Source organism: Xenopus laevis, chromosome 9_10S (genome assembly GCF_017654675.1).
Source record: "Xenopus laevis strain J_2021 chromosome 9_10S, Xenopus_laevis_v10.1, whole genome shotgun sequence".
Lineage (NCBI taxonomy): Eukaryota > Metazoa > Chordata > Amphibia > Anura > Pipidae > Xenopus > Xenopus laevis.
In genome coordinates this window covers 103,250,890-103,277,498 of record NC_054388.1, presented here as the reverse complement: position 1 = coordinate 103,277,498, position 26,609 = coordinate 103,250,890, and the positions used below count along the sequence as shown (strand labels likewise).

General features: G+C 41.9%; 1 protein-coding gene across 1 annotated transcript in view; it reads right to left on the bottom strand.

Moving 5' to 3' along the window:
* The window catches only part of grap.S (GRB2 related adaptor protein S homeolog), a 39,485-nt gene extending 15,904 nt beyond the window's left edge, over window positions 1–23,581 (bottom strand). The window contains exons 1-4 of the mRNA XM_018239292.2: window positions 23,481–23,581; window positions 20,663–20,942; window positions 18,213–18,310; window positions 16,463–16,585 (exon numbers count right to left, since the gene is read on the bottom strand). Coding sequence (XP_018094781.1) covers window positions 16,463–16,585; window positions 18,213–18,310; window positions 20,663–20,740 — 299 coding nt within the window. The 5' untranslated portion in view covers window positions 20,741–20,942; window positions 23,481–23,581. The remainder of the gene's footprint in view (window positions 1–16,462; window positions 16,586–18,212; window positions 18,311–20,662; window positions 20,943–23,480) is intronic.
* Window positions 23,582–26,609: the final 3,028 nt, after the last annotated feature.

Here is a 26,609-nt window from a genome sequence, read left to right as displayed (position 1 = left end):
ATATGCTGACCCGTGTGCTTCTATAATATCGATGGACTGGTTTCCTACATGTCACTGAGCTTCTTCCAGTCCTGTTTTTCTGGTGGTGAGATGCATCACCACTATATTTTAACCCTTCCTTTAGGCCAAGAACAGAACGTTCCCATTGATCGCCTTAATCAAGTGTTTATGTTCTGTCAGCTCTAATTATCAATCTGTTTTATATTTGTTCTCCAAGCTCGTGTTGTGTGAGTCTTTGTCATTAGCATTTCCGTCAGTGGCAGACAGTTTTTATTGTATTTCACCCGTCAGTTTTTTTGCTGAAGACATATTTATACCATAGCCGACTAGCCAGGGTTACTATATGTGATGTCTCTGTTGTAGAGTTTTTTATCATACAAGGAGCTATTGTGTAGGGCTTGGTTACCTGGTCATCTGAAAAATCAGGGACCCTTCTTATAACTGTCAGTTGCTGGGCAGACATGATTGCAACTCTTCCACCTGGATGTGCAATAACCCATGGCTATGGTTATTGGATAACTAAGAAATGATCAATATGGCCAATTTTAGGGTATATGATCATCATCACTCTAGGAAATTCACAGGTCTACAAGTATAAAGTAAAAAGCACTGATTAAATTAATTAAATCATCAGCAGGGCGGGTCGGCGCAGGTCTATTAAAGGAAACTAGAAGTCGGGTACTATTGGGCGCGGATCGGGGACGTGCGGGTCCGGGCTCAGCACAGGTCAAGTTTTTCTCGACCCACACATCACTAATAAGAATGTACAGTATTGGCCAATCATCCATGGACACACAGGTCCCAAACAATAATTGTATCTAACTGTAATATCTGTATATGGATGGCCAGCTTTAGGCTTGGGTCAAACAGGCAATCAAGTCATCTCCTACCTAGAGCTAACTCAGATCTACGGCATGAAGGAGGATTTAAGAAGAAAGACCTTTGATGTTGGCTATTGCAACATGGGAAAGGCCAGAGTGACTGCATCTCCAGACAGGTTGCTTTAAAAAAAGGGGCAGTTCTCACTAGGACAAGCGGCCTTATCAGCCTATTCATCTTCTGCTATGATTTTCAATGAAGCCCCATTATTTTGGAGAACAGAATGAGTCTTAATTTCATTTCCCTGAGTCATTTCTAAAGGATTTTAGCTGCCATTTTTTAGTGAAGACATAAAAAATGCCCCAAATCGTCCTCCGTTGCCTTTAGTGAGAATACGTGGAAAAGGACCAGGGAGAGAAGTTGCCGGGTGACTCTCAGCTAAAGACTTCCAGTCATGCTTATTCCATATATGAAATGAAAGTAAATCGACACCCTGTGTGCGTATAAATGACTTCAAACCTTTCATAGAGAAAATGATATTGGGTGGAAGCCAGAAACATTGAGCCTCTCTACTAAAGAAATTCCATTTAAACATTGCCATAGAACTTTCCCCTTGCCGATACAGGAAAAATAAATTGCTCTTGGAAAATAACCATTTGGCTTTCAACTCAATCAGTAGGAGCTCTGCATCCATGCCAATGAAACGTGCTGTATCTTGCTCTCAAGCCAAATATGCTTAAGAGTTGTCTATTGGAAATATTAAAGGGGGCTTAACAAAGGACAAATGCCCCCAATTAAATAGGGTCATAAATGGATCTCTCCAAATTGATCAGGGGTAACTGACAAAGTATTCTCATAGCCTATATAAAGAGATATTCCTTAAAATCATGACCTCGTGGACTTTCTACTGGAATATGCTAAATTCTGCAGGAATATTTGATGGTATAGTGGTCCTTTAAGTCAAGAATAAAGTCAACCTTTGCCTCCCCAGGTCTGGTACAGATACAGCTCCCATCATCACTATTGAAAAGAATTTCAAATTAAAGTTCTACTGCTCCTAAAGTGCTACATGAAATGCCCTGAACTTAAAAAAAACAGAAGTTGACGGCAGTTGGATGCCCATATTGATACCATTTTGTTGAGATTTTTAGGGATGGAGCAAACATGGAAGAAGAGAAATACAGAACATCATAATATGTTAATCAATATAACTGATGATTTTCATTAAGCTTGATAAACAATGACTGCCAGATAATAACACCCATTCCATTGGATTGATATATTTGTATATATACAATTAGTGATGGGCGGATAAATTCGGCAGGCATGGATTTGCGGTGAATTTCCCCATTTCTCCGCCCGCAAATAAATTCATGAGACTGTGGTGAAAATTTAGCGGCGAAAAATCCGTAAGTCAAAGTTGTTGAGCACCTAAAAATTGCCGTGCGTCAAAATTATATTGTCGCCCATTGACTTCAATGTGTTTCGTGAATTTTCGCCGTTCAGGACAGATTCGCCCATCACTAATTACAGTGTATATTGTTCCCATTGGTTATTATGCCCAGTGTTTGGCTATTGATATTCAGTGGGTCGGTTCTGATATGAAACAGGAGGAATGAAAGCATTGCGGCTAGAGGCAATAGCAATATATATACTGAAAGCTGGTCAGACACAAAAGACGCATTAACTGATAGTGATCGGACTGGTTGTGTTACAAGCAGCAATAAATATTTCACCTAAATGATATATAAACAGCAGTAATGGCAGAGGCAGGTGTAAATCTGTCTGGAAGAATCTTGTGAAATTGTTTAACTAAATTCATTAAGGGAAAATTATAGCTAAGGAACATTGTGCTACTGAGTGATTAAGCATTGTCACATAATTTCATATGTATTTAAATGTTTGCATTCCGTCTTATCCTCGTCAGGCTATGGAGCCCAGGCAATGCCACTGAAACACAAACATGGTCGGACTGGGCTGATGAGACACCGGGAGAAAAACCTGGTGGGCCGCGACCCTCAAGGATCCCACCAGCCCAGGCCCATTCCTCATAGTTGCTCCAAACAGTGTGCTGCACCCTGCCCACCCTGATCTCGTCCGCAAGAAAAGTTAAGAACGTACGCACCGGTGGGGAGGGGGTAGGTGGGCAGATAGGGCTTACGGCTTGGAGGGCTCGCCATGGAGGTGGCGCAGTGGGGAGGGCGGGGGACCAGAGAGGTGTGTGTCTGTGTGTGGGCCCCTGATGAGGCAGCCCCACTGGACACAAAAGATGTCCAAGATGGGGCAACTTTAAACCCCTCGAATTTTTTACTACTATAGGTGTGTGTGGGTGTGATGAGGGGTACATAAGTAACTCCAGGGCACATGAGACTTTCTAAAATTCCTATTTTTATTGAGCAATATTTGGATACAGTCATGTATTCCTGTGTGGAGTGGGTGTCCATGATCCTCTTTAAAAACTTTCCTGGCATTTATTAGTAATTAAAATGAGGTGCATAATTAATTGTAAACTAATAACTGGTTCTCGAGACAGATATAATGGGCCAGGACCAATTTGATGAGTTACACGCCTAATTCAATTACAGATTTTCCCATGGAGCCAAATGCAATTCAATGAGAAAAAAAACTCATCTTACTGTTTATCACATGAAAACTCTTGTAAAGTCTATCAGAAAAAAAACTGAAATTGAATTAAAAGAAATGGACTTGTTGGACTTTTTCTTTTGAAGAGATCCTCGGAGGACCAATCTTTGTTCAGGGCCCCTACTTTGCTCATAACAGTGTTACAGATATAGGAAAATATTGCCATTCAGTCATAGTTCCAAGAAAGTCTAGGGCAGAAAATTGGGCTTTCAGTTGTGTCTGGAGGGTCTCACTCCAAATGGCCTTCAGGCATTGTTGGGAAGTACTATGGGGCTAGAGCAGGGGTGCCCAAAAGGTAGTTTGGGATCTACCGGCAGACCTTTAGCTGGTGATCAGTAGATTTCAAGATACTGTCAACAAACAGCTTGTCTATATCACCCTCCTATTTCATGATTTGTATTCAGATATTTATTATGTTAAAGGAGAAGGAAAGGTCCCAGACAGTTTATTGCCAACATATTAGCCACAATAGTGCAAGCTAGACAGCTATATTTATTCTGCAGAATGCTTTACCATACCTGAGTAAACAGCTCTAGACACGGTCTCTGTTTGTTTAGGATAGAAGCTGCCATATAAGCTTGGTGTGACATCACTTCCTGCCTGAGTCTCTCTCTGCTCACTTACAGCTCTGAGCTCAGATTACAGCAGGGATGGGAGGAGGGTGGGGAGAGGAGCAAACTGAGCATGCTCAAGCCCTGCCCTGGAGGTTTATGCTGAAAACAGGAAGTCTGATACAGAAGCCCATGAGTACACAATAAAAGGAAAGAAATGCTGTATTTCTTTTGACAGAGGACTCAGAGCAGCATTATTTGAGGGTTTACTGGTGTATTTATATAGACCTTTCAGATAAAGCTTACTTAATTTTAGCCTTTCCTTCTCCTTTAAGGTTACCTAATAAATTGTGGTTTGTTAAATATAACAATATACATTTTCCCATCAATCAATAATTAAGTAATATTTTCCATGGAACAGAATGCTAACAATGGTTTTATGGATGTAGATCATAATGGGACATCATCACTAAAAGTAGACCTCACATAAGTAAAGTATGGGCACTCCTGGGCTACAGAATGAGTAGATGGCACATTATGGTAATGTGTCACCTCAGGGGACCAGCCCCAGACATGGCATCAAAGTACCAACTATAAAACGCTCTTAAGAACTATTTCAGGATTTACTACTCCCACCTGTAGTCAATGGCTAGGTGTGGAACTGTCCTATACCTGTTCCCAAAGAAGGTTCTTACTGTAGTAAAATAACAAGTCACCTCCCATATTTCTGCCATAAGAATGTAAAAAGCCCTTTATAAGCAGTTTATTCCTAATAAAAAAGGTCATGTTCAGCTCTATATAAAGCAAATCCCCCTTTTACAGCAGCAATAGAGAGGCGCAAGCCATTGGGTAATCCCAGAATGAGACAGCAGAAAGGGACACGTGTGCCAGGTTAGACGCAGCTAGGGTGCCAGCCCACAAGCCTATTCTGCACAGACACTGCCCAGTCATTTAATGGGTCACCCTTACTGTAATTAAAAACCTTGCTGGTTAAATAAGAAGATAGCGACGCAGCTGTTATGGATTAATGCTGACTCTCAGATTAAATACTATGTAACCAGAGGAGGGGTCTGCCACATTAGTAGGGTAGCCAGACCTCACCTTTATTATAGGACTGTGGGCCCCTATAAAATACATATTACAGGGTAGCACTGGAAGCAAATCCACTAGGTCCTACATAAAGTGTAAATATAGTTTTTATTATATAACAGGCTTTTGCAGGCCTGTACTTTAAATATATTTCCTTGTCCTGCTATTTAAAGGCAAAGTGTTTCCTGGGTAGAGCATACCAGAATAATGCCCCTGTCCCCCTCGGAACACCCTAGTCCGACAACACTGCATCCAGACCTTATGGTGGAATGTCAGCTGTGGCTCACTCTTCTGTACAAGGACTGATGAAACTACTCATTAGTCATATTTTTGGGCAATTTTGTTAGCAAAATGATTGGTTAAAAACTAGGTCAAACAAGCTTAAAATCAATACTTAACAATTCGCCAATCACAAGCCGGGACATCAGTAACAAGGCAATGGTGTGTTTCGAGCTCCCTAAAGGTAGAATTTACTTGAGCAAAAGTTTGGGTGGGGACTGAGAAGTAAAATCACCTTACAAAGGGGGTGTCATTTCTAGTTATCTGTAAAAGTCATCGCCATATAGAAAGCAATATTTGTCTGCCCCTTTCTGTACTGCCGCTTATGTCCCTTGAAGTCTCTTCATCATCTGGCTTCTGCTACATGTTTCAAGGGTCAGAACCAGCAGTAAACACTGATAGATAGTGTTTTCAGTGGCAATAACATTAACAATTGATTCTAAGACTTACTAGAAATGTTGAATTTTGGATAGAATTTTTGCATTTGACTGATCCTTTGCATCTGCTAAAAAAGAAGACAGCAGGTTGTTTAGAGACAGGAACATAAGCAGACCAAGCAGGGCGGTGGATCCATCACACACATGCACCTGAAATGTGACTCACCAGCAACATGTTTGCTTACTTAGCCAGTTTGTGGCTTATTGGCATAACTCTGCCACCCCCAACCAAGCCCAGTCATCACTTACGGTCCTGCCTCATTTCCTAGCTTTTCTTTTTGGGCGTTGGGTCTTCCCAATTTCCAGCTATCCTGACTGGATGGCCCGGTTTTAGGGATCCAAGATTCTGAGCGGCAGTTGTTCTACCAAGCACATCCCAACCCTTGTATTCGCAATCCTGATAGGAGTATTTTTTTCTGGCTGGTGTAGCAGGTTGGGTATTTCTCAGACATGCTTCATTCACAAGCAAACCCATGATATTTTATTGCTTTATCTATGTTACAGATCAGCACTAACATTCTAGGGTTATAGGGTCTAGGATTTATAGGGCCCAAGCTTAGGAAGTCCATAAACTGTGAGAATGGGTTCATTGGTTTACCTTGTAAGCAGGTTAAGAGTGGCCATCCAGAGGGGATCAAAGCTTAGTGAAAACCCAGTCTGTGAAAATATCCTTTCTCCCTTCCTTATTTCCACCATACGGCTATATAATTCTTTATACCATTAGACACTGCCTCCATCTAATTTTTTGTGTGTGGGCCCTAGATATTTGGCTTTCTGATGAGTCCCAGTAAGGGTAAAGAAAAATACAGAAATGGGTAAGGGTGGGTGGAATGTTAGAGGCACAGGATACCTTTTCTATCTTTCCACCCATTCTAGTTTTATAATAAGGTCATTTTGGGTTTTATTGCTGGTGATGGGCTTGTGTGGGTTTGCTGTTTCAGGCTGGATTGGGTAGTTGTGAAGATGGTGATGATGCTGTTTTAGATTTGGGTACAGGTCTACCTGATTAGACTCAAACAGTTTTAGCCTTATTGCAAAGGTTTCAAAATTATGGGGGTGGTATCCCAAGGGTGGTGGGCTTATGGCATTGGAATGGAGGAGGCCCTACCTGAAGGCCAGGAAGTGGGAAGAGTGGCCACTTGCTCTGCTGGATACACCAGGAAGCAAAGATTGAAAGTCAGTTAGAGTGAGATTTGGGATGAATATGTATACACTTCCTCAGATATTCTTATACTGTATGTGTGGCTGAGTGAATGAATGGGCCCTGGCCAAAGATTGGAACTTTAAAGGGGGGCTTGAACAGAAACCATTGACTTACAGACGTTGTTTTAGTTATAAGACCAAAGTTTTAAAAAAAAAAAAAACCCTACCGATTTCCAACCAGTCCCTTTACAACACAGAATCACCTGCTGGCCCATCTGCACGCCCCCTACTAGACTAATAAATAATCAAATAATAATGCAGCTGGCAGCATTAGGAGAGGGCAAGTAAAGGCACTGGACTAGAGGTTCGGTGGGTTTTGTTTGACTGGCAAACTGTGTGTTCTGGCAATTGCCAGAGAGACTACTGTAAGTTGCCAGAGAAGGTGACTATTAAGTGGACTGGTGGGGGCTGTTTGGGCCTCTGTGTAGTAGGAATGGTAGGGCCTATATTGAATCCCAGTCCAGTCCTGCCTTTGATCCAGGGGTTTCTATGGTTGTCAGTTTGGAGTCAGTAAGGATTAAATTCTTTTCCCGAAGCTGAACCAGATGCAGGAGCTTCAGTCGTGAGGGGGCAGGGCAAAGCAATGGTACTTCAGCATCAGCTGACAGAAGTCAGGTTAAACAGCCATCTTTCCCCAATTTGTCTGTGACCCCCTCACTCCTCTTACCTACAACTGTATCTTTTTGGTGCCCACAACTGTTACCCCTATTATTAACACCCTCTATAACCAGATGCATTTATATCTCGCTGTGCGCTGACTTTCATTATATATCACTATGTAAACTAGGGGGAATTATAGACAAAGCTGTCTTTCCCATTGCCAGACATATTTGTGGGTGTTTGTTATGACAAGTGACAGAAGCCTGGGGTATTGGTATGAGCGAAAATTAGCAGGTTGAGTGAGACAAGATGGCTGCCATAGCATGAGTGTCACCTAACCTCAGGCCTGTCGGCTGTTGCTAGGGAACCAGTGGCAGCGGTTATATCAGTGAGTCAGTGCTTTTTTTCTGAAGTGGATGTAGAAGTAGATCAGGGTTGCCAGATTTTCCAGCTAAATTGGGCTACTAATTTAAAGCCCAGGAGGGTTTTGAAAGTACAAACTAGCCAAGGTACGGATTTGGGCTACTTTTTGGGCTGGTTTTTACTTTTGGAAACCAGCCAAAGTGTTTTTCTTGCCCTAATGTGCCAAGCCTGTGTCTCCCAATGCATGTTGGGTAATGTCTTAATGTAAGACTACAATACCCAGCATGCAATGGGACTGACTTGTGTAGAAGTCGGGAGTTACCAGATTTTGGGCTCTGCACCCCAGTCTCGCAGCCATTCTCTCATTTTCTATCGACTTTCCTCAATTTCAGACAATTTTGGGGTAAAAATCTTCTGGTCACCAAAATGTCTAAAGGTTGAATTGTTTTACCAATATTCATTGAAATTACATATATAATAGGGCCTTATGGAGCCCCTATACCTCCTGGGCCCCCCTCTGTAGTTATGTCCCTGGTGACGGGTGAATCTGTCCCATTTTGCTTAATGCAAAAATTTAAAAAAAGGCATATTTTCATATAAATTCATTTGTTTTTTAGACTTTTTTTCACTCCACATATTGTGCCATTTTGGGCTACTTTTGAAGTGCCTCTTGGCTAATTTTGGGCTAGTTTTGGAGCTGACTTTGGCAGGTTTTGAAAATTACACCTAAGTAGATGTGGTTTTGTTATGATAAAGCAGGAGGCTGGAGCTGCCATGCTACTTCCTGAAGTGATCTGGATTCATAACAAAAGATCGTTATGAGTCCTCTTAACGACACCCAATACAGAAAGAGGCTCTGACCTGATTTTCTAAGGTCATACAGTGCCACCACACCTCCCTCTCATCTGCTCTGCTGTTGCTCAGGTGAACCCGGGCTGCAGTCCTGAAACAACAGCCCTGTGTTGATATAAACATGGAAAACATGGATACGTTCTGGCACTCGGCGGTATTTGTATTGGTATTGGCTGGATTCTTTCTCCTACATACCAACTACATACCAACGGATGGCATCAGTCCTCATGGGAACAAGGGGGATAAAAATCCAGCTCTCGTTTATTCGCTCTCATTTGTATGGGGAATTATGGCGGCATTCACAAATCATGTGCCCCTATACTGTTCGTTGCTTTTAATGACTGTGTATGTTACAGACAAAAATGTATTAAAAAGGGATGCACTGAATCCACTATTTGGAATTCGTCCGAATCCCCGAATCTTTCATGAAAGATTCGGTCGAATGCGGAACCGAATCGGAACCCTAATTTGCATATTCAAATTAGGCACGGGAAGGGGAAACATTTTTTCTTCCTTTTGTAACAAAAGGTTACGTGATTTCCCACCCCTAATTTGCATATGCAAGTTAGGATTCGGATTCGGTTAAGCCAGGCACGAGGATTCTGTCGAATTACGAATCCTGCTGAAAAAGGATCCCAAATCGAATCCTGGATTTGGTGCATCCCTAGTATAAATAGTTGTGAACACAGTATAATACACTCAAGGCTTGACTCACGTGTAAACCTTCAGCCATGGACTACATCTCCCAGCACCCCCTGTAGTATTTAATAAAAATACAGTGCAAACCCATCCCTTTCCGTTTAGTTGCCATTTATTGGATATCATTAATATATCATGAATGTCATATAATGAGGCCTTTATATTTGTTTATTGGAATGATGATGATGATAACTGTATAATTATATACTAGTGGCTATTGCTTTTATAATTAAATATATGGCAAGCCTCATTTTTTTCTACGTGTAATAACCTTCTCACGGTAAACCAGCAGGGGGTGTGACTAAGCAGTGGGATGACATCAGCGAGGGCGTGGCTTATACAACCGGGAATAATGGCAGGGAGCAGGCATGGGACAGACATAACTACCCTCTAAAGTGGCTCATAGACTGTACAGAGAGAACATGACACTGTAGTCAGCACGAATGTGTACCACTGGCAGTGGCAACTCAAACCAGTGGGTGATATCAGTTTCCCTTTAAAAGCGTGTTACCTAACATGGAGCCATATTTGGGTTGCCCGGATATCTATGATATAAGTCTGGTCCAGTTCTCTCCAGCAATTGTGCAACGCACGCTTTCCTTTCTGCCCTATGGCTTGAATGAAGTTGTTTGATCAGTGAGTCAGACATTCAGTGCGTGTTGAGACCGGCTGCCGGCTGACGCCACAATCCAACATGATAAAACATGACATCAAAGGGCCACACAAGCTTCAGGTCTGTCCTGGGCCCTACTGTTTTGGTAATGAGGAGCAGTTAGGCCTAATCTTTGCTGTTGGCGCAACTGAACTGGTTCACGCTCCTCTGTTTAATTGACATGTAGCATGACAAAAGCTGCTATACATTAGCCATATGCACAGAAGCCAGGTGTGTGCACATCTTATCTTTGGGCCCAAAGGTCTATAGGACTTACACCGTGGCTTTCTGTTAAAGGTGAACGGGGCCATTTAGTTCAGGTTACTCAAACAAGCACGCCACAAGGGCTCAGAATGTCAATAATCTATCGTTATATAGTTATCTAATTTAGTTGGCACCTTGATGTTACAGAGATTATAGCAGAGCTTGCAATCGAAAAATCCCTATCACGTTCACACGCACTTTGGTGAATTTATCAGCAACCAATTAACCAACCTGTATAGTCAGAAACCAGAGTACCCAATCTATCCTCCTCATGTGCACCAAGGTATTCTGTAAACCCCTGGTATATATAAATGTTAAAATGTATCATATATATATATATATATATATATATATATATATATATATATATATATATATATATATATATATATATAATGTGTAGGTGGGTGGGTGAAGGAGCTCTGACACATGTGATACTGCTGAAGTCACCAGGGAATAGAGAGGAACAGCCTGCGGATGGAGGCTGCATTTGGTGTGGGTGGCTGCATTTGTGTGTTTAGAGAAGTGAGCCAACAGGGCTCAACATTCCTTGGGCTAACAACTAACATGCGGCATCTCACAGGGCAGGGGCATCAGCACGGGGCCCTCAGGCTGTCGTGGTTCTGACTTTAGGAAAGGGAAACCCCATTTATTTTTGTGTAATTGTGATTGTTATAGTCTTCACTGTCAATACTCCATTCAAATGTCCCCTAACACTACCACCAGGGCAAAATTTCCACCAGGGCCCATAACCCTCTAGATACCCCACTGCTGTAAGCTCTTCAGCCCAGACTCACAATGATGCCCTAGTATTAGAAATCTGATAATGCCCCAGCTGTCTCTAGGACCAGAGTGAGGTATTAAGCTTTTCAGCCAAAGAGTCCCAAGCTGGAGAATGATTCCACTTTGTGCAATATCATTATTATTATTATCATTACATTTCAGCATAGGCAGCAGATGTGCAGATAAAAAGTGGCCTCAGGGAGGAAGGGTTTCAAGGAAAACACACTCCCATATAATGTTTATAGGTTAGTATAAAATGAAATCCAATTGAACAAGTTCCGACTGGAGCCCAAACACTGGAGTGAAGCCCAGGGGTTTTCTCACATAAAGTAATGTTACCCTGCAACACAAGGAAATGGGTGACATTAAGGTGAGCAGCATGTAAATATAAATAGGATTCAGTGAGCTCAGCTTCCTCTTGCAAATAGGGACCAGACAAGTGATAGGATTTTTTTTTCAGTTTTGCACCCATCCAACACCCCCTCTGTATACAATACTGATTCCAGGGTTTGAGGACAGCCCCCACCATATCAACCATATCATCCAAAGCACCTGAGATCATTGGAATTACAGCACAAGTAATACACCACCGAGCACTATAGACTGTAAACTGAGTTTTCAGGGCCACAAGAATGGCTTCCTTATTATCTAAAGCAGGGGTCCTGTTTTTTTACCCACATTCAATTTTAAAAATGACTGGGGAGCAACATAAGCATGAAAGTTCCTAGAGGTGCCAAATAAGGGCTGTGATTGGCTATTGGTAGCCCCTATGTGTACTGGCATCCTACAGGAGGCTCTGTTTGGCAGTACAACTGGCTTTATTCAACCAAAAGCCTCCAAGTCAGGAAATCAAAAACAAGCACCTGCTTATTTTTTGAGGCCACTTGGACCAACAGTCATGGGGTTGTTGAACAACTCGTGAGCCACTGGTTGGGGATTACAGATTTAAAGGGTATATTAGAACCAGGACCAGAAACAAAAGCAGTAAAAATCAATACCCAATCAGCTTCCATTGATTATGCTCCTCCCTGGCGATTAATGCCAGTGAGGCTGAACATGGATGAGATGCAAGTAAGTGTGGTCAAAATCAAGAATGCTGCACTAGTTAGGTACAGGAAAAGTGGGCAACACGCAGGAGACCATGAGGCATGGTTAGGGAGGGGAGCCCTTTGTAAGAAGGGTCCTTTTAAAAAGGAATATGGGGGTTTCACTGTGAGTGGTACAGTGGTTCCTTCTGCCCAGCTGATACCAGAGCCACAACATACAAGGGTGCAAAGCAGTTTCTTGTTTAGAGGCCACTTGTATATTCAGTTATCCCTGGACCATCTAATCAGTTAATAGCTAGCAGCAGGTTTAAGGGAGCTCCAATAGGCCCACTTTACCGATATCTGGCCAAAATTTGGCAAGTAGGAAAATCCCATCAGAGTAGGATGCCATTGGCAAATTAATGTGCTATTCGCCCTGTGGGCATGAATTAGCCTCCATCATGGTTCAATCTGATCTTGCCGTGTATGCCTAACTTGAAAATGAATTACTAATTTGACAATGATTACAGCCACTTAGTACCTCTACATTGTTTTGAAGCAGAAGTTCTGCTATGTTTATCAGCCTAATGTCATGGTGTTATTTGCTCTTGTTTCCTCTTTACACGTGAGGGCAAAGTTGATCTCAGATAAGAGATAATGGCCACGTCATTTGTTTTCATCAGGAGAGAATCTCTGATAATGTGCCACCAGCAGACCTTCCATGGGAGCAGTAGCCCCATTGACATAATATTACTGGATTTTACTAATCCCGAGAGGTTGATTCTTTTACATTGAAATTGTTTATTAATTTGGTTCATGGCCCCCCCCCCCTATACCAGAGGCCTTTCCTGCAGCTTCAGTGTCTGCTTCCCCTGTAGTTACACCCCAGCTTAGCCCCACTGCTATCATATCTCACACATCTTGCTTTTACAATTATCCATGAAAGGACAGCCATGTATCCCTTCTCTAAACCACTCAGACTGCTGAGTAATTTACACCAAAATTAAATAAAATCTCTGCCTCTGGGAGAGGGGCAATTGGGCATTACAGTGCCCCAGGGTCAAAAGATCTGGACTCTGAGAAGCCTAGTATGCCTAAAAGTGAGGACACATTTTGTATTTTGTTATAGATTTAGGAAGAGCTTGGGTCCAAGTAGGGTTGACGTCCTGTCATTACAACAAATCCAGAGGCCATTGTTGCAAACAATCTGCCCAGTTATGCCCCCAGCCTGCCCTTAAAAACAGTTTCCTTCAATTCTACAGGCCACAGTAACAATCCACTCTAATTCTGCCCCCTGTATGTCACTATACTTAAAGGAAGGAAAGGTTAAAACTATGTAAGCCTTATCAGAAAGGTCCTTCTAAATATACTAGTAAACCCTCAAAGTAATGCTGCTCTGAGTCATCTGTCAAAAGAAACACTACATTTTTTTCCTTCTATTGTGTACTCATGGGCTTCTGTATCAGACTTCCTGTTTTCAGCTTAAATCTCCAGGGCTAGGGCTTGAGCATGCTCAGTTTGCTCCTCTCCCCCTCCCTTCTCTGCTATAATCAGAGCTATAAGTGAGCAGGGAGAGACTCAGGCAGGAACTGATGTCATACCAAGCTAATACAGCAGCTGCTATCCTAAACAAACAGAGAGAGTTTCTAGATCTTTTTACTCAGGTATGGTAAAACATTCTACAGAATAAATGTAGCATTCTAGCTTGCACTATTGCAGCTAATCTATTGGCAATAAAATGCCTCTGTATTTTTGCTTCTCCTTTAACTTGCCCTCTTTATAAAAATCACACTATCCTGTGGCATACATGGGTTGATCCAGGGGTTTGGCAAGGTACCTATTCAAGCCAATGTTTGCCAGCTTGGCCTCCCAGATAATAGGCAACATTGAGCAGATCTGATTGGTCTTCTCCCCTCAGTCTGAGTAATTATGTACAGTGACCCCTTCATTCTCCTTTACCTTTCCATAATATATATATATATATACAGTATATAAACAGGTACACACACACACACATTATATTTTATGATTTAAAAGTATATCTTAGTTATGATAAGATATTTTAGTGCTGCCACATGATATTTAGATTTTTTTTCTTCTTGGGGGATTTGTTTGGGTTAATTGGTAGCTAATTATATGCATGTCTTACTTTGGTCTAATTATCTTTCATGATGTCATTCTATGCACTTTCCCACCATTTGGCCTTAATTAGATACACAGCAGTAAATTATTTTCACTTTGATGAAGGCTAGAGTGCTTGCCGAAACATCAGCTCTTTTTAATAAACAACCTTTTTCACTTTTTAAGACCTGAGAGTGCAGACGTTGTTCGATTATTCTATATTTTATGACTGCGCCCAGACACTTTGATTTTTTTTTAACGTGAGTGCTGGCTAATTTTGATGTATATATAGCTCCACTGACCTCTGGTGGAAAATGAGATGATTTTCCCATGGTGGAATCCGCAATGGAAGACTGCAGCACAAATCTCTGCACCTCTTGGCACTGTTTTGCCCTGTGGACTGTAAAACAGCTACTTTTGCACGTTGTGCACAGTTTTGCCTTTCAGGTTGTAAAGTTGTATCTGAGGGTACATTGTACATTCCCCTGCTGCAGAGAGCAATCTATGTGCCCTGATGTATATCTGCTAGAGGATATAACTTCTGGTAGACGGTGGAGTTTTGAAGTTTAACCACAGCCAGCTTATTTATAGGGAGAGCTGTCACTCAGCCTGTTATAAATATGGTGGGCACCACAAGTAAGGGGGCAAAGTGCCACTCGTTGGGGATCACTGCCGTAGACAGTCACTAATAAGTGGGCTGGTGTGGGCTGTTAGGCCTCTGTGTACTTGAAATGCTAGGGCCTATATTGAATCCCAGTCCAGACCTGGCACAGACCTCACCTTGAACTGACAAAGGGGCAACTTTGCACCCCTTATCGCTCTACTGTATTTTTGCTTTTTCATGGCATTGGCACAAACCTTGCCATTACCCTTATCGCTCCAGCCCCTGTACAGCACCCATGGCCCTAGTGTTTATAGAATTGATATACCCATATTTACTAGCATCCCGTTTTTGTGACTGCTCTAGCCTTCTCCTGGGGCATCACTGTATCTCAATATCTCATTGGCCACCCAAACTGCATCACATACAGTAGCTGTCTGTGTCAAAGCCGGTACAACACAGTGCAGAACTGACACCCCAACCTTCAACAATCCAGTAATTAGTGATTATACTAACCAACAAACTTCAGATCTCCATGAACCAATCATCCATCTCATGTTCTCTGTGTCACAACCACCATATTGGAACTCTCAGTGTAGGCCTTGGGTACTACTGGCCAGGGCACTAGCTATACACAATTTGTCACATTTCTTCCAGGTTCTCCTTGGTGTCTTCACACATCTGGTTTTTAGGCTCTGACCAGAAGCATGGGTAAGGTTGGCTTCAATGCTCATACACATACGCGGCAATGGCTGCCAGGGAGCCTAAAACTGTATATGCTAGAGCCAAAGATTGCTGCTGCCAACCACAATATGGCACTGCATGCCAGGAAAATGTACTGTGGACCACTATGTTTTATGAAAAGTGCCATAAATGCTGTTGGGTAGGGTCAGATTTAAGCAGGAATGGGGCTTTAATTCTCCTTTAGAGGCATTTTAAAGGGGTTGTTTACATTTAAATTCCCTTTTAGTATAATATAGAGAGGGATATTCTAAAACAATTTGCAATTGAGTTTCATTTGTTATTATTTGGGGTTCATAAATTACTTTTTAATTCAATTGCACAGTTTGCAATTTCAGTAAATCCAATTGCTAGGATTCAAATGACATGCATTGTTATGAATAAGAGACTGGAATATGAATAGGAGAGGATCTGAATAGAAAGATGAGGAATAAAAAGTAGCAATAACAATACATTTGTAGCCTTCCAGAGCATTTGTTTTTTGGATGGGGTCAGTGACCCCCATTTCAAAGCTGGAAAGCGTCAGAAGAAGAAGAAGGCAAATAATTCAAAAACTATAAAAAAAAATAAATAATGGAGGCAAAGTGAAAATTTAGAATTAGACATTATGTAACATACTAAAAATTTATATAAAGGTGAACCACTCCATTAAGAGATGTTTAATGCCATTTGCATTGTTTTTGACGCCCTAGGTCCCCTTGCGAGGCCACGAATAATAAGTAGAAATCAGTTTCACTTACTTGACAGAGATGGAGAAGTCTCCTGGGGAACTCTCGCTGTCCCTGATCAAAAAGGCTCCTACAAAATTCCTTTTCAGCAGTCTTTCTTCTGCCACTTGCCGGGAGATCCTGCCCGCGTACCACCTGGGACATGGAACACACAACACCAATGGGTCAGGAAAAGCTCGGAAGTGTCACAAAAATCATAAAAGCAATTGATATGGAAAGTATTATCTGACTGCACCTTTCTGTTTTCATGTTTAGACTCTTCAAACAATGGGATAACTGAGGTCAGTTTTACCTAGAACTCCATTGTCTCTCTGTTTAATAGAAATGTCTGGCTGAAACCAAGTTGCTCATTAAGATATTAATGATTCTGTTTTTAATGTTTTGAAATGTATGGTTACTGTCTGGTGCAAAAGCAAAGCCCACACACAATCACATCCACAGTGCACAAGTGCAATTGTGTGGCCACCACCATACGTCTCAGTCTAAGAGTGCGGTTGTTCCTTCTGCTTGAAATTGTCCGAATTTTTTCCACTGAGTGGGCTGGTATATTAACATGATGATCTCATATAGAAACATGTATAGAGCCCATGAGCAGGCAAATAGCATTTAGTGACCACATTCACACCACAAACCTCTACAGTATCTGTCTCCTTACAGGCTGACAGACATGTCTGACCCAAGCAGCTTTATACTGAAGTCACAAAATCTGTTTATATTTCTACCCTAAATTCCTTCCCTTAATGAAAAATAAAAAAGAGATAATGAGCTTTGTAAAACAAACCCCTCCTATTTGTTCCTATGCTATTTTACTGTGCTGTGAAAGGACAGACTGGAGGAGTGTGGACTGTTGTTAAAACTGTATGAGTGCATCATGGTTCACATGTATGTGTGCCTCACAAGTCATGCTTTCAAGTGTGTGAATGGTGTAGAGGAGACCCAGAAAAAAATGTCTGCTTGGAGACCTGGAGATCATGGAGTTATGCCACTGGCTATTACAACTGGACTCCAACTAGTGGTGTAACTACCATCCTCTGCAGGGGTTTAAGCGGAGCGGGTGCTCAGCAGATAGTTCCCCAGGTTGGTGCATTTTTTGAAGAAAAGAAATAAATCAACAGGTAACAACTAGAATCATTGGGGTGGTGAAAAACTTGGAACCCCTCAATGACATTACCTTTCTTGGTCTTTTATTAGAAAAACTACCTGAATTTCCATTAATTGTTGAGAAAACCAACAGGCCATAAATCCCATGTAGAAGGTAATGTTTGGAAACTGACACCTTACTAATGTCCCCAAAACTCAACGTCAAACGTATCCAACATCTCTTTTGAAAACTAAAGCCCTTGCCAATGTACATCATCAGGACTCAATAAAATCCATCTTCTAGGACAATGTAGTCCAAGATTGGGCCAGTTTTCCGCTCTAGAATCTTGATGTCATGCAAATAGGTAAATGGAGATCTTGAGCATGTTGGGGGCTATCTCCTGGAAGGAGCACCAGCTGGTCAGTCTTGTTTTAGAATACTAGCATTTGGCTCTATGATTGAGCTGAAAAAAACTTTAGGGGGAAATGGTGCAGAGTACAGAATGTGCAAATATTAAGATGTTACTTAGGCTTCATAAAATTATTGACTCGTTTTTGATGGAACCTCCATCAATTGGTTTCAATCCTTCCTTCCCCCTTTGGTGCAACTGGTGGAGAATGCATGTGAATTAAGGGTGAGGTTTGGAAATAACAAGACCAGGCAGGCTTGAAATGTACTTACGGATGGGGCTTCAATTTGATGTAGTTCTTTGGAATATAGCCCTCTCTTCCGAAAAGTTCAGCTTTAAACCAGTTCTGGTCATCTTCCATATTGAGAATCTGAAGAACAGAAGATGGCTTGCATTAGTCATGGCATTATGTGGAGAAATGGGGAAGCACTAGCAAGAGGGAGGCGCACATGGGACAATTAAGCTGCTGTAAAATACAGCTCCCAGCATCCTTAGCCTGACAATATCTGGACAGCCATGGCCACTTTAAGATGGCAGGGTGCAAACAGCCCCATTATTCAAATAAAGTAGTACTGATGAATATATAGGGTTCCTACTGCTGTTATAGAATCTGTCTGAGGGTGTGGGTGCTGTACATCAAATCAGTTTAAAGGGGACCCGTCACCCAAGAAAATTATTAAAAATCCTATTTTATCACATTAGTCAAGCAAAATTAACTTTTATTACACTATATAAATGATTTGAATCTTGTATCCTTCAGTCTGGGATTTCAAAATTATGGCAAGCAGGCTGGAGCCATTTTGTGGACACTGTTATTAAGACAAGCCTTGTATCATTTCAGAATCTTGTTTGTGCACCAGAATGGGGGACCTGATGACCATCATCCCCATGCCCTGGCTACACTATTAAATGGAGAAAAGAGAGGAGTGGAATGTGGGGAGTGCGGTGACATCTAGGAAGTGCTGAATGGAAAGTGAAAGTAATTGTCTGCCCCGCCTCTATGCCCATAGAGGAGGGGCAGACAATATTTGATTGACAGCTGAGATTTTTAAATGCGCTTACAACAGCTATGAATGCTTTAATAAAAAATAGAAATTGGATTTCATGTTTAATTTGAAAAGGACTTTTATCATACAGATTTTTGTATCTGGGTGACAGGTCCACTTTAAGGGCCATACATTGGGCAGCATGGATATGAAGCAAAACTGTTGCTGTTCTATGCTTGGTGTATACTTTCCTAATTGCAACTGCTGCTCCTCACTCATGCATAGCCCATAGCACCCCATCTACATTCCCCTAAAGTTACAGTATAAGGGTTAGTTATGCCTTGAGAGTAAGAGAGAGAGAGAGAGAGAGAGAGTGTGTGTGTGTGTGTGTGTTTGCATGTTTGCACACGTGTGCATTCTCTCTTTCCTTCATCTTTCCTGTAACAAAAGACATAAAAAAACCATAAATGACAGCGTGTGATGAGTACAATAGCGCTGCAGGAAAACGCCAAAGTGCTGTGTTTGCAGAGATTGGAAACATCCTGTCTGCACCCAACAAACAACACAAAACTCACTCTAAGGCTAAAATAGTTCTTTTGTTGTTCTCCAAACAGGGACCCATGTAAGCAAATGTCAGCTATTGTTTTTGTATTTTCTGAGATTATCTATTCAAAAGTGGCCATCTGATAATTACAGGTGCATCATGTTTTATTCTAACTTGGCTATGTCCAACTTGCACAATAAATTGTCAATAAATTGTCAACAACTCGACAGTCCTGTTTTATTTGCTGCCTCCCAGGGGTAGATTCACTAAAGGGTGAATTGTCGCCAGCTACCTCGCACAACTTCACCAGGTGCAAATGCACTATGAATACGCTGCGCGAGCATTTCGTAGTGAAGATGCGCTAGCGTTCATTTGTGCCTAGCGAAATATTCGCTAGTGATCTTGTGTTTTCATCAATTTGCATACGGCGGGTAATTTAAAATTGTATGGCCGTCTTTATTATAACTGTTGCTGCAAATGCTTGAAGTTACCTCTTTTTATTACAATTGTCCAGGGAGCCTTAATAAAGACAAGAGAGTTAATATAATGCCCTACACATGAGCCCACTGTAAAATGAAGGTTCCCTATGTTATGAAATGTCTGAAGAAAACCGGTTACAGAAAAAGTTTAAGTCAGGACTTTTGCAGGCAACCCTGCTTCAAAAAAAGGAAAAGTCGCCAGCGCTTTTTGAACTTAAATGCATTTTCGGCACACAGGATATGATGTAAGTGACTGAAGATTGAGGAAGATCTAGCTGCTTTTACGCACTTAAGGTGGCCATACACGGAGAGATCCGCTCGTTTGGCGATGTCGCCAAACGAGCGGATCTCTCTCCGATATGCCCACCTTGAGGTGGGCAATATTGGGCTGATCCGATCGTGGGCCCTAGGGCCCAACGATTGGATCCTAACGAATGGGAACGGGCGGTCAGATCGCGAGACCGTATCAACGAACTGATGCGGCCGCGATCCAACGGGATTTTTTGTCCCATCCGATCGAGATCTGGCCGACTTTCGGCCAGATCTCGATCAGAGAAGCCCGTCGGGGGCCCCATACACGGGCCAATAAGCTGCCGACTCGGTAGCCTGCGCCTGTTAGCAAATTGGTGATGTCCCTGCAGGTGCTCACGCAAGTGAATAGTCACTTGGCTTCTTTGTAAATCTGCCCCCCAGTCTGTGACCAAAGCATTTACCTTTATAATATCCCCTTTTTTAAATGGAAGTTCATCCCTTTCTGTAGTCTTTAAGTTGTATATTGCTGTTGCCTCCATATCAGCTGAGGGGAGTCACCAACATGCAGTGTGTGACAGTTGTACCAAGAAGTCATGCAGAGATGAGAAAGGCTTGGAGAGTGTGTCCTTAGGCGGCCAGTTCTATCCCTGGATAGGATGGACAAACATCAGCCATATCTATGCAACTGAGTCTGTTGGCCAGTGTTGGTCAGTGAAGAGATCTCACGGTTTGATCCAAAACCTGAAAGAACATCACCAGGTGAGAGTGGAAAGGACCTTCTGAGTGTACTAAAAAAAAACAGTGAATGTGCCAATGGTTGCTAGCCCAGTGTCACAGGTTTCATCTATTACTTGAAATACATTTTTCTGACTCTCGAACCCTTCTGGAAGTTGATTTACGATGATTTTTGTGCCACCGTGCTCCATAGGCACTAATGGTAATACAGATGGCCCCCTATTTAAATGCATTATCTCTGCGCCAGGTCTTTTGGGAAGTTCACAGCTCCCTGGCATCCCCTAGCCTCATTATTGGAGAAGCTTTCATAGGTTGATCAGGAAATCCTGATTAGCCAAGTACCAATCAAGAATGAAACAGATTTTGGTTGACCCATAGAGTGAAACAATGACGTTCTTATTTACGTTGTTGCTTATTAAAATAATAGCAGAGGCAAAAAATAGCAAAATATACACATCCATCAAATTAAACATTTTGATTAAATAGATACTTACTTCTAAGGGTGGTGGCACACACTGCTGTAACGCATGGGTTACACGCGACTCAGAACACTTCAGGCTAGGGCTTTCGCTACATGGAAGATTTCCCAGGTGGAGTAGTTTAACTACAACTCTCACGCTACTTTGCTACACCAAATAGAAATAATGGGCGCCAGGAGATTCTTGTGAGAAACCAAACGAATAACAGTTTAATTGTACAAGACAAATGAGCCCAGGGTTTGCTTACAGAGGTACAAGGCATACACAATGCCACACAGCAGGCTGAAACAGGTTACATTACACAGCAGTGACTTCCATCAGGCAAGGTAGTCAAGTAGTACATCCATTTTCTTCTGCAATATACCTCAAAGTGATCCGGCTCCCACCCAGTGGAGTGGTCAGGGAGAACCTTCTACTATCCACTGTGGCCCCTTCACTCTAGGCAATTCAAAAGTCTTGGGAAGCTACTCCCTACTACAATCCTCGATGGAGCTCCAACTGCTCTTACTATCTGTCCTCTCTACCTTATTCTCCTAGAGATTCTATGACAGATATAACTCTGTTTAGCGAACCTCATTCACAGGGTTCCTGCTCCCAGACTTATCTCTCCAGAGGTCCTTCTAGAGCACTTGGCTTTTCTGGGCCTTGCTGTACCCAGGCTCCCCTGGGCACACCCAGCTGGATCAACATCCAGAGGCCAAAGATATACCAGACTGTGAGAGGACATGGTCACAGCTCCTCCTGGCCAATAGCACAGCTATGCAAATTACATCTAGCTACATGGCCCAGCAACTAGGGAGATTAGGAGGTGTAGGGAATTAAAGACATAGGGACACATTAACCCTATGGGCCCCTACACTGCTATTTGGGAAGATTAAGATTAATCTCCCAGAAATGCCTTCCCTCTGGCTAGAATGTGAATCGCCGGCGGGATGTCACTCGGATTGCTTCATTTTCCGAAGCGATCCAACTGCCATCTTTAGTGGCCTAGAGTTGCACAGTTTGCTATCCACAACCTCCTCCTCCCAAATCCATCTCAATTAAAGGAGAACTAAATCATAAAAATGAATACGGCTAAAAATGTCTTTCTTAAATAATGAACTTATTGCACCAGCCTTAACTTTCAGCTTCTCATTAGCAGCAATGTTCCAGGACTTCAAACTTGTCACAGGGGGTCACCATCTTGGAAAGTGTCTGTGACACTCACATGCTCAGTGGGCTCTGAGCAGCTGTTGAGAAGCTAAGCTTAGGGCTCGTCACCAAAGTGCATAACTTTACACTTATTAACATTGAACCAAATTTGCCAGTTTACTGCCCAGTCTTTAGCCAAAAGTGCCACATGCTACTTAGTAACCATGCCACATGGAACTTATAGTTCTGTACAATTTAGTATCATCAGCAAAAATAGAAACTGTACTTTTAATACAAACCTCAAGGTCATTAATAGACAAGTTAAAATTAAAAGACCCCTGTGGTACTCCACTAACAACACTAATAACAACCATTTTTGTACTCTATCCTTCAGCCAGTTCTCTATCCAAGCAAAAATAATATAATGCAGGCCAATAATCGGGAAACGTTTGTGTGGTACTGTAACAAATGCTTTGGCAGAGTCTAAGGCAGCAAATCACATCCATTGCCATCCTGATCTCAAGGCAATAAATTGTCTGGCAAGATCAACTGCTGGCACAAACTCGTAGCCATGTGATTTGAAAAGTATTCAAAAATGTATTCCTTTTAATCTCATCCAAGCTTTCCTACCACCAATGTCAAACTAACAGGCCTATAGTTACCAGACTGAGAACGGGATCACTTTTTAAAAATAGTCTATTATTATTTTATCTGCAGGTACAACAATTTCAGGGAGAGACTTCCATGCCTTTTGCCATTATGACTTTAACACCTTCTTCCTTGAAATCTCAAAGTATACCCCCCATATCCTCTGCAATTATCTATTAGTGAATAGTCTGTTGTTTTACAATGCTTCTCGTCATCATCCTAAAGCTGTCCCCCCCCACCCTGATATTAACCTACCCGAGGGGTATAACCAGTGAGAAGCTCTTACCCTCAGAAGATCTTACGTGCCTCTTTGCTGGGAACCATTCGGCAGATGCCCCCGTCTGCACGGATTACTTTATCTGCCTCCAGGCTGTCTCTATGCTCTGATGAGCTTACAGAGGAAGAGGGCTGGTATTTTACAGTTAAAGGGTTTTATTTGTTAGGTAAAGAGGTGACAGGAAGTCACAAAATAAAACACACTGCACCGTGGCAGCACCGAGTTATTGAAGCAAATACAGATAATCACTCTCTCTCTATATAAATATATATATACAGTATATAGTAACAGCCATGTCTCTTGTTGCTCTGATCCCAGTTTTAGAAGCCATTCTCTGATTTTCTGCTCAGATCCATCAAGACTAATGTTATTACTGCTTTATTCATTGCTGCCAGTTCGGTGCAGCCCTGTGCTATTATCATATATAAAGGTATAATCTCAGACTGGTGCCTTTCAGGTAGAGGGGAATTAAAGGGGTGGTTCACATTCATACAAATTGGTGAAAGCACCAGACTTTAAAAAATATAGCTTATCCCCAACAACCGCATTTACCACTTGGCCCGGTTTTTGGCTATTTTACGCCCAAATTAATTTTTATAAATAAAAATGTTTCTATAATATTTTCTATAAATGGAAAATACAAACATTTTCATTTAGATAGAAAACAGGAAAAAGCTTTTTGGTTGATTGAACAGGCCAAAATAGGTCCCTAACCATTTATCAGGGGAGAGGATAAACTTGAAATGCCAGAGCTTTTACTTATTCCTAAACCCTCCTGGAAACTGGTAGGATATTCACCGACATTTGTGCAAGTGGACAGTGGGTAGCAATGCTCTCAGGGCACTTATGGCAATATGGACTCCAAATAATGCACATTGAGACCCACCATATTTGGCAGCATCACTTCTGGTTCCTGGCACTTAGGAGCTGATCACCTAACAAGAGCATGCACCCCTGGTCCTGGCTAATACTCACATTTCTGGTCAGCCAGAGAAGCAGGGACAAGAAGCAATGCAGCCAAACATGGCCGCCACCAAACCTGAGAGAGAGAGAGAGAGAGAGAGAGAGAGAGAGAGAGAGAGAGAGAGAGAGAGAGAGAGAGAGAGAGAGAGAGAATAAATAGATAGGATAAATAGATTGATAGATAGATTAGATAGATAGATAGATAGATAGATAGATAGATAGATAGATAGATAGATTGATAGATAGATAGATAGATAGATAGATAGATAGATAGATAGATAGATAGATAGATGATAGATAGATAGATAGATAGATAGATAGATAGATAGATAGATAGATAGATAGATAGATAAGGGCAACATTTTTCTCTTCCACGTGAAATTTTTGTTGCATGCAAAACTGCGTGGTGAATTTTTGGCGCAGTTCCACAATTCGCTCGTCGCTATAGACTAACTAATGTTCTAGTGCTCCAAAAGTCAGAGTTTTTTCTTGAATAGAATGAGAGGGCATTCATAACGGATGAATTCTGGGATGGAATTCCAGAGATAAGGAGCAGCAAGATAGAAGGGTTTAAAGATGAGAAGTGGCAGAGGAGAAGACTTGGAACATACAGTGAGACAAGAGAAGAAATATATAACCAGGAGCAGAGGAGTGAAGGGCTGTGAATGTTAGAAGGATTACATATGCTATCCTTTGCTTAGCAAGAAGCCATGCCAAAGATTTTACTTGGGGTTGAACTTCTCAGGAGAAAGTAGGAGGATCCTGGTAGTGGAGTTGGCCATAAAGTTGGCCATAAATGTAACAATTACAATATTTCCTGGAAAAGAACTTTCCAAGAAACTTTGTTCGATTCAATACACATTTGTAGAACTGAATTGTCAGATATACAGGAAGAAACAATAGAATTCTACCTGTAACTGAAGATTCAGCTCTAACAATGGGCGAGGGTCGGGCGCCTTCAAAGGTGCCCGATAAAAAATTTCCAGCCAGCCCAATCGACAAGCCGATATCCAAGTCTTCTGCTCATATTGGTTGGCTCGTCTCCTGCATATGGACTTTCTATAATGGACTTGAATTTTAAGTATTTTTGTACTCATCTTGGTGGGAGGGGCCTAAGGGTATTTAAGGGACGTTACGTAGTTGTATTATATCACCTGACGAAGGGGCAAGCCCCCGAAACGTTGTGCATTTGTTTGACTGAATAAACACGTAGGGGGTAACCCCTTTGCAATTGCTATTGAGTGACAGTACTCTCCACTTTGTCAATACCGATTTGTGGGGATCGCCGTATCCCCCAAGGATTGGGCACCTAGCAGGTTCAACGAAGGAGGGCCGGTGACTGCAAGCGGAAATTGTGTTGGCTCGTCTCCCACCATACAAGCACCAAATATTGTGCGAAAATGTGATCTGTGCGATATTATCGGTGCGTCTATGGCCACTTTTTGATTGATTGGAGGGGAGAGAGATGGGAGTCAGGAAGACAGGTTATTAGGAGATTGCAATAGTCTAAACGGGATAGGATAAGGGCATGGATTAGTGTTTTGGCTGTTGTTTCTGAAAGAAAAGGGTGTATCTTGGCTATAAGAAGCGACAGGTTTTGGCAGTAGTATTAATATGGTAAGAGAAGGGACTTGGCCAAAGATGGCCCTCAAGCAGCATGCTGAGTTAACAGGGTTAATGGTGGTGCTATCAATAGTGTAATGGTGAAAGGAAGAAAGGGGCTAGGATAAGGCAGGAAAACCATGAGGTCAGTTTCAGTGTGACGTGGCATTGGTTCATCAAGTAGGAGGTAGCAAGTAGGCAATCTGGGTCAGTGGTTAGTGAAAGGGTGTCTAATTATATCTAACTTTCATTGGTGTACATATGATATTTATGGCCAAATGACATATAAGATCTCGTAAAGACAGAGTGTAGAAGGAGAACAACAGAGGACCAAGTACAGAACCCTGAGGCACCCCCACATTAAAGGAGAACTAAACCCTAAAAATGAATATGGCTATAAATACCATGTTTTATATTATATTCTGAACATATTGCACGAGGCTAAAGTTTCAGCTTGTCAATAGCAGCAATGATCAAGGACTTCAAACTTGTCACAGGGGGTCACCATCTTGGAAAGTGTCTGTGACACTCACATGCTCAGTGGGCTCTGATTGGCTGTTGAGAAGCTAAGCT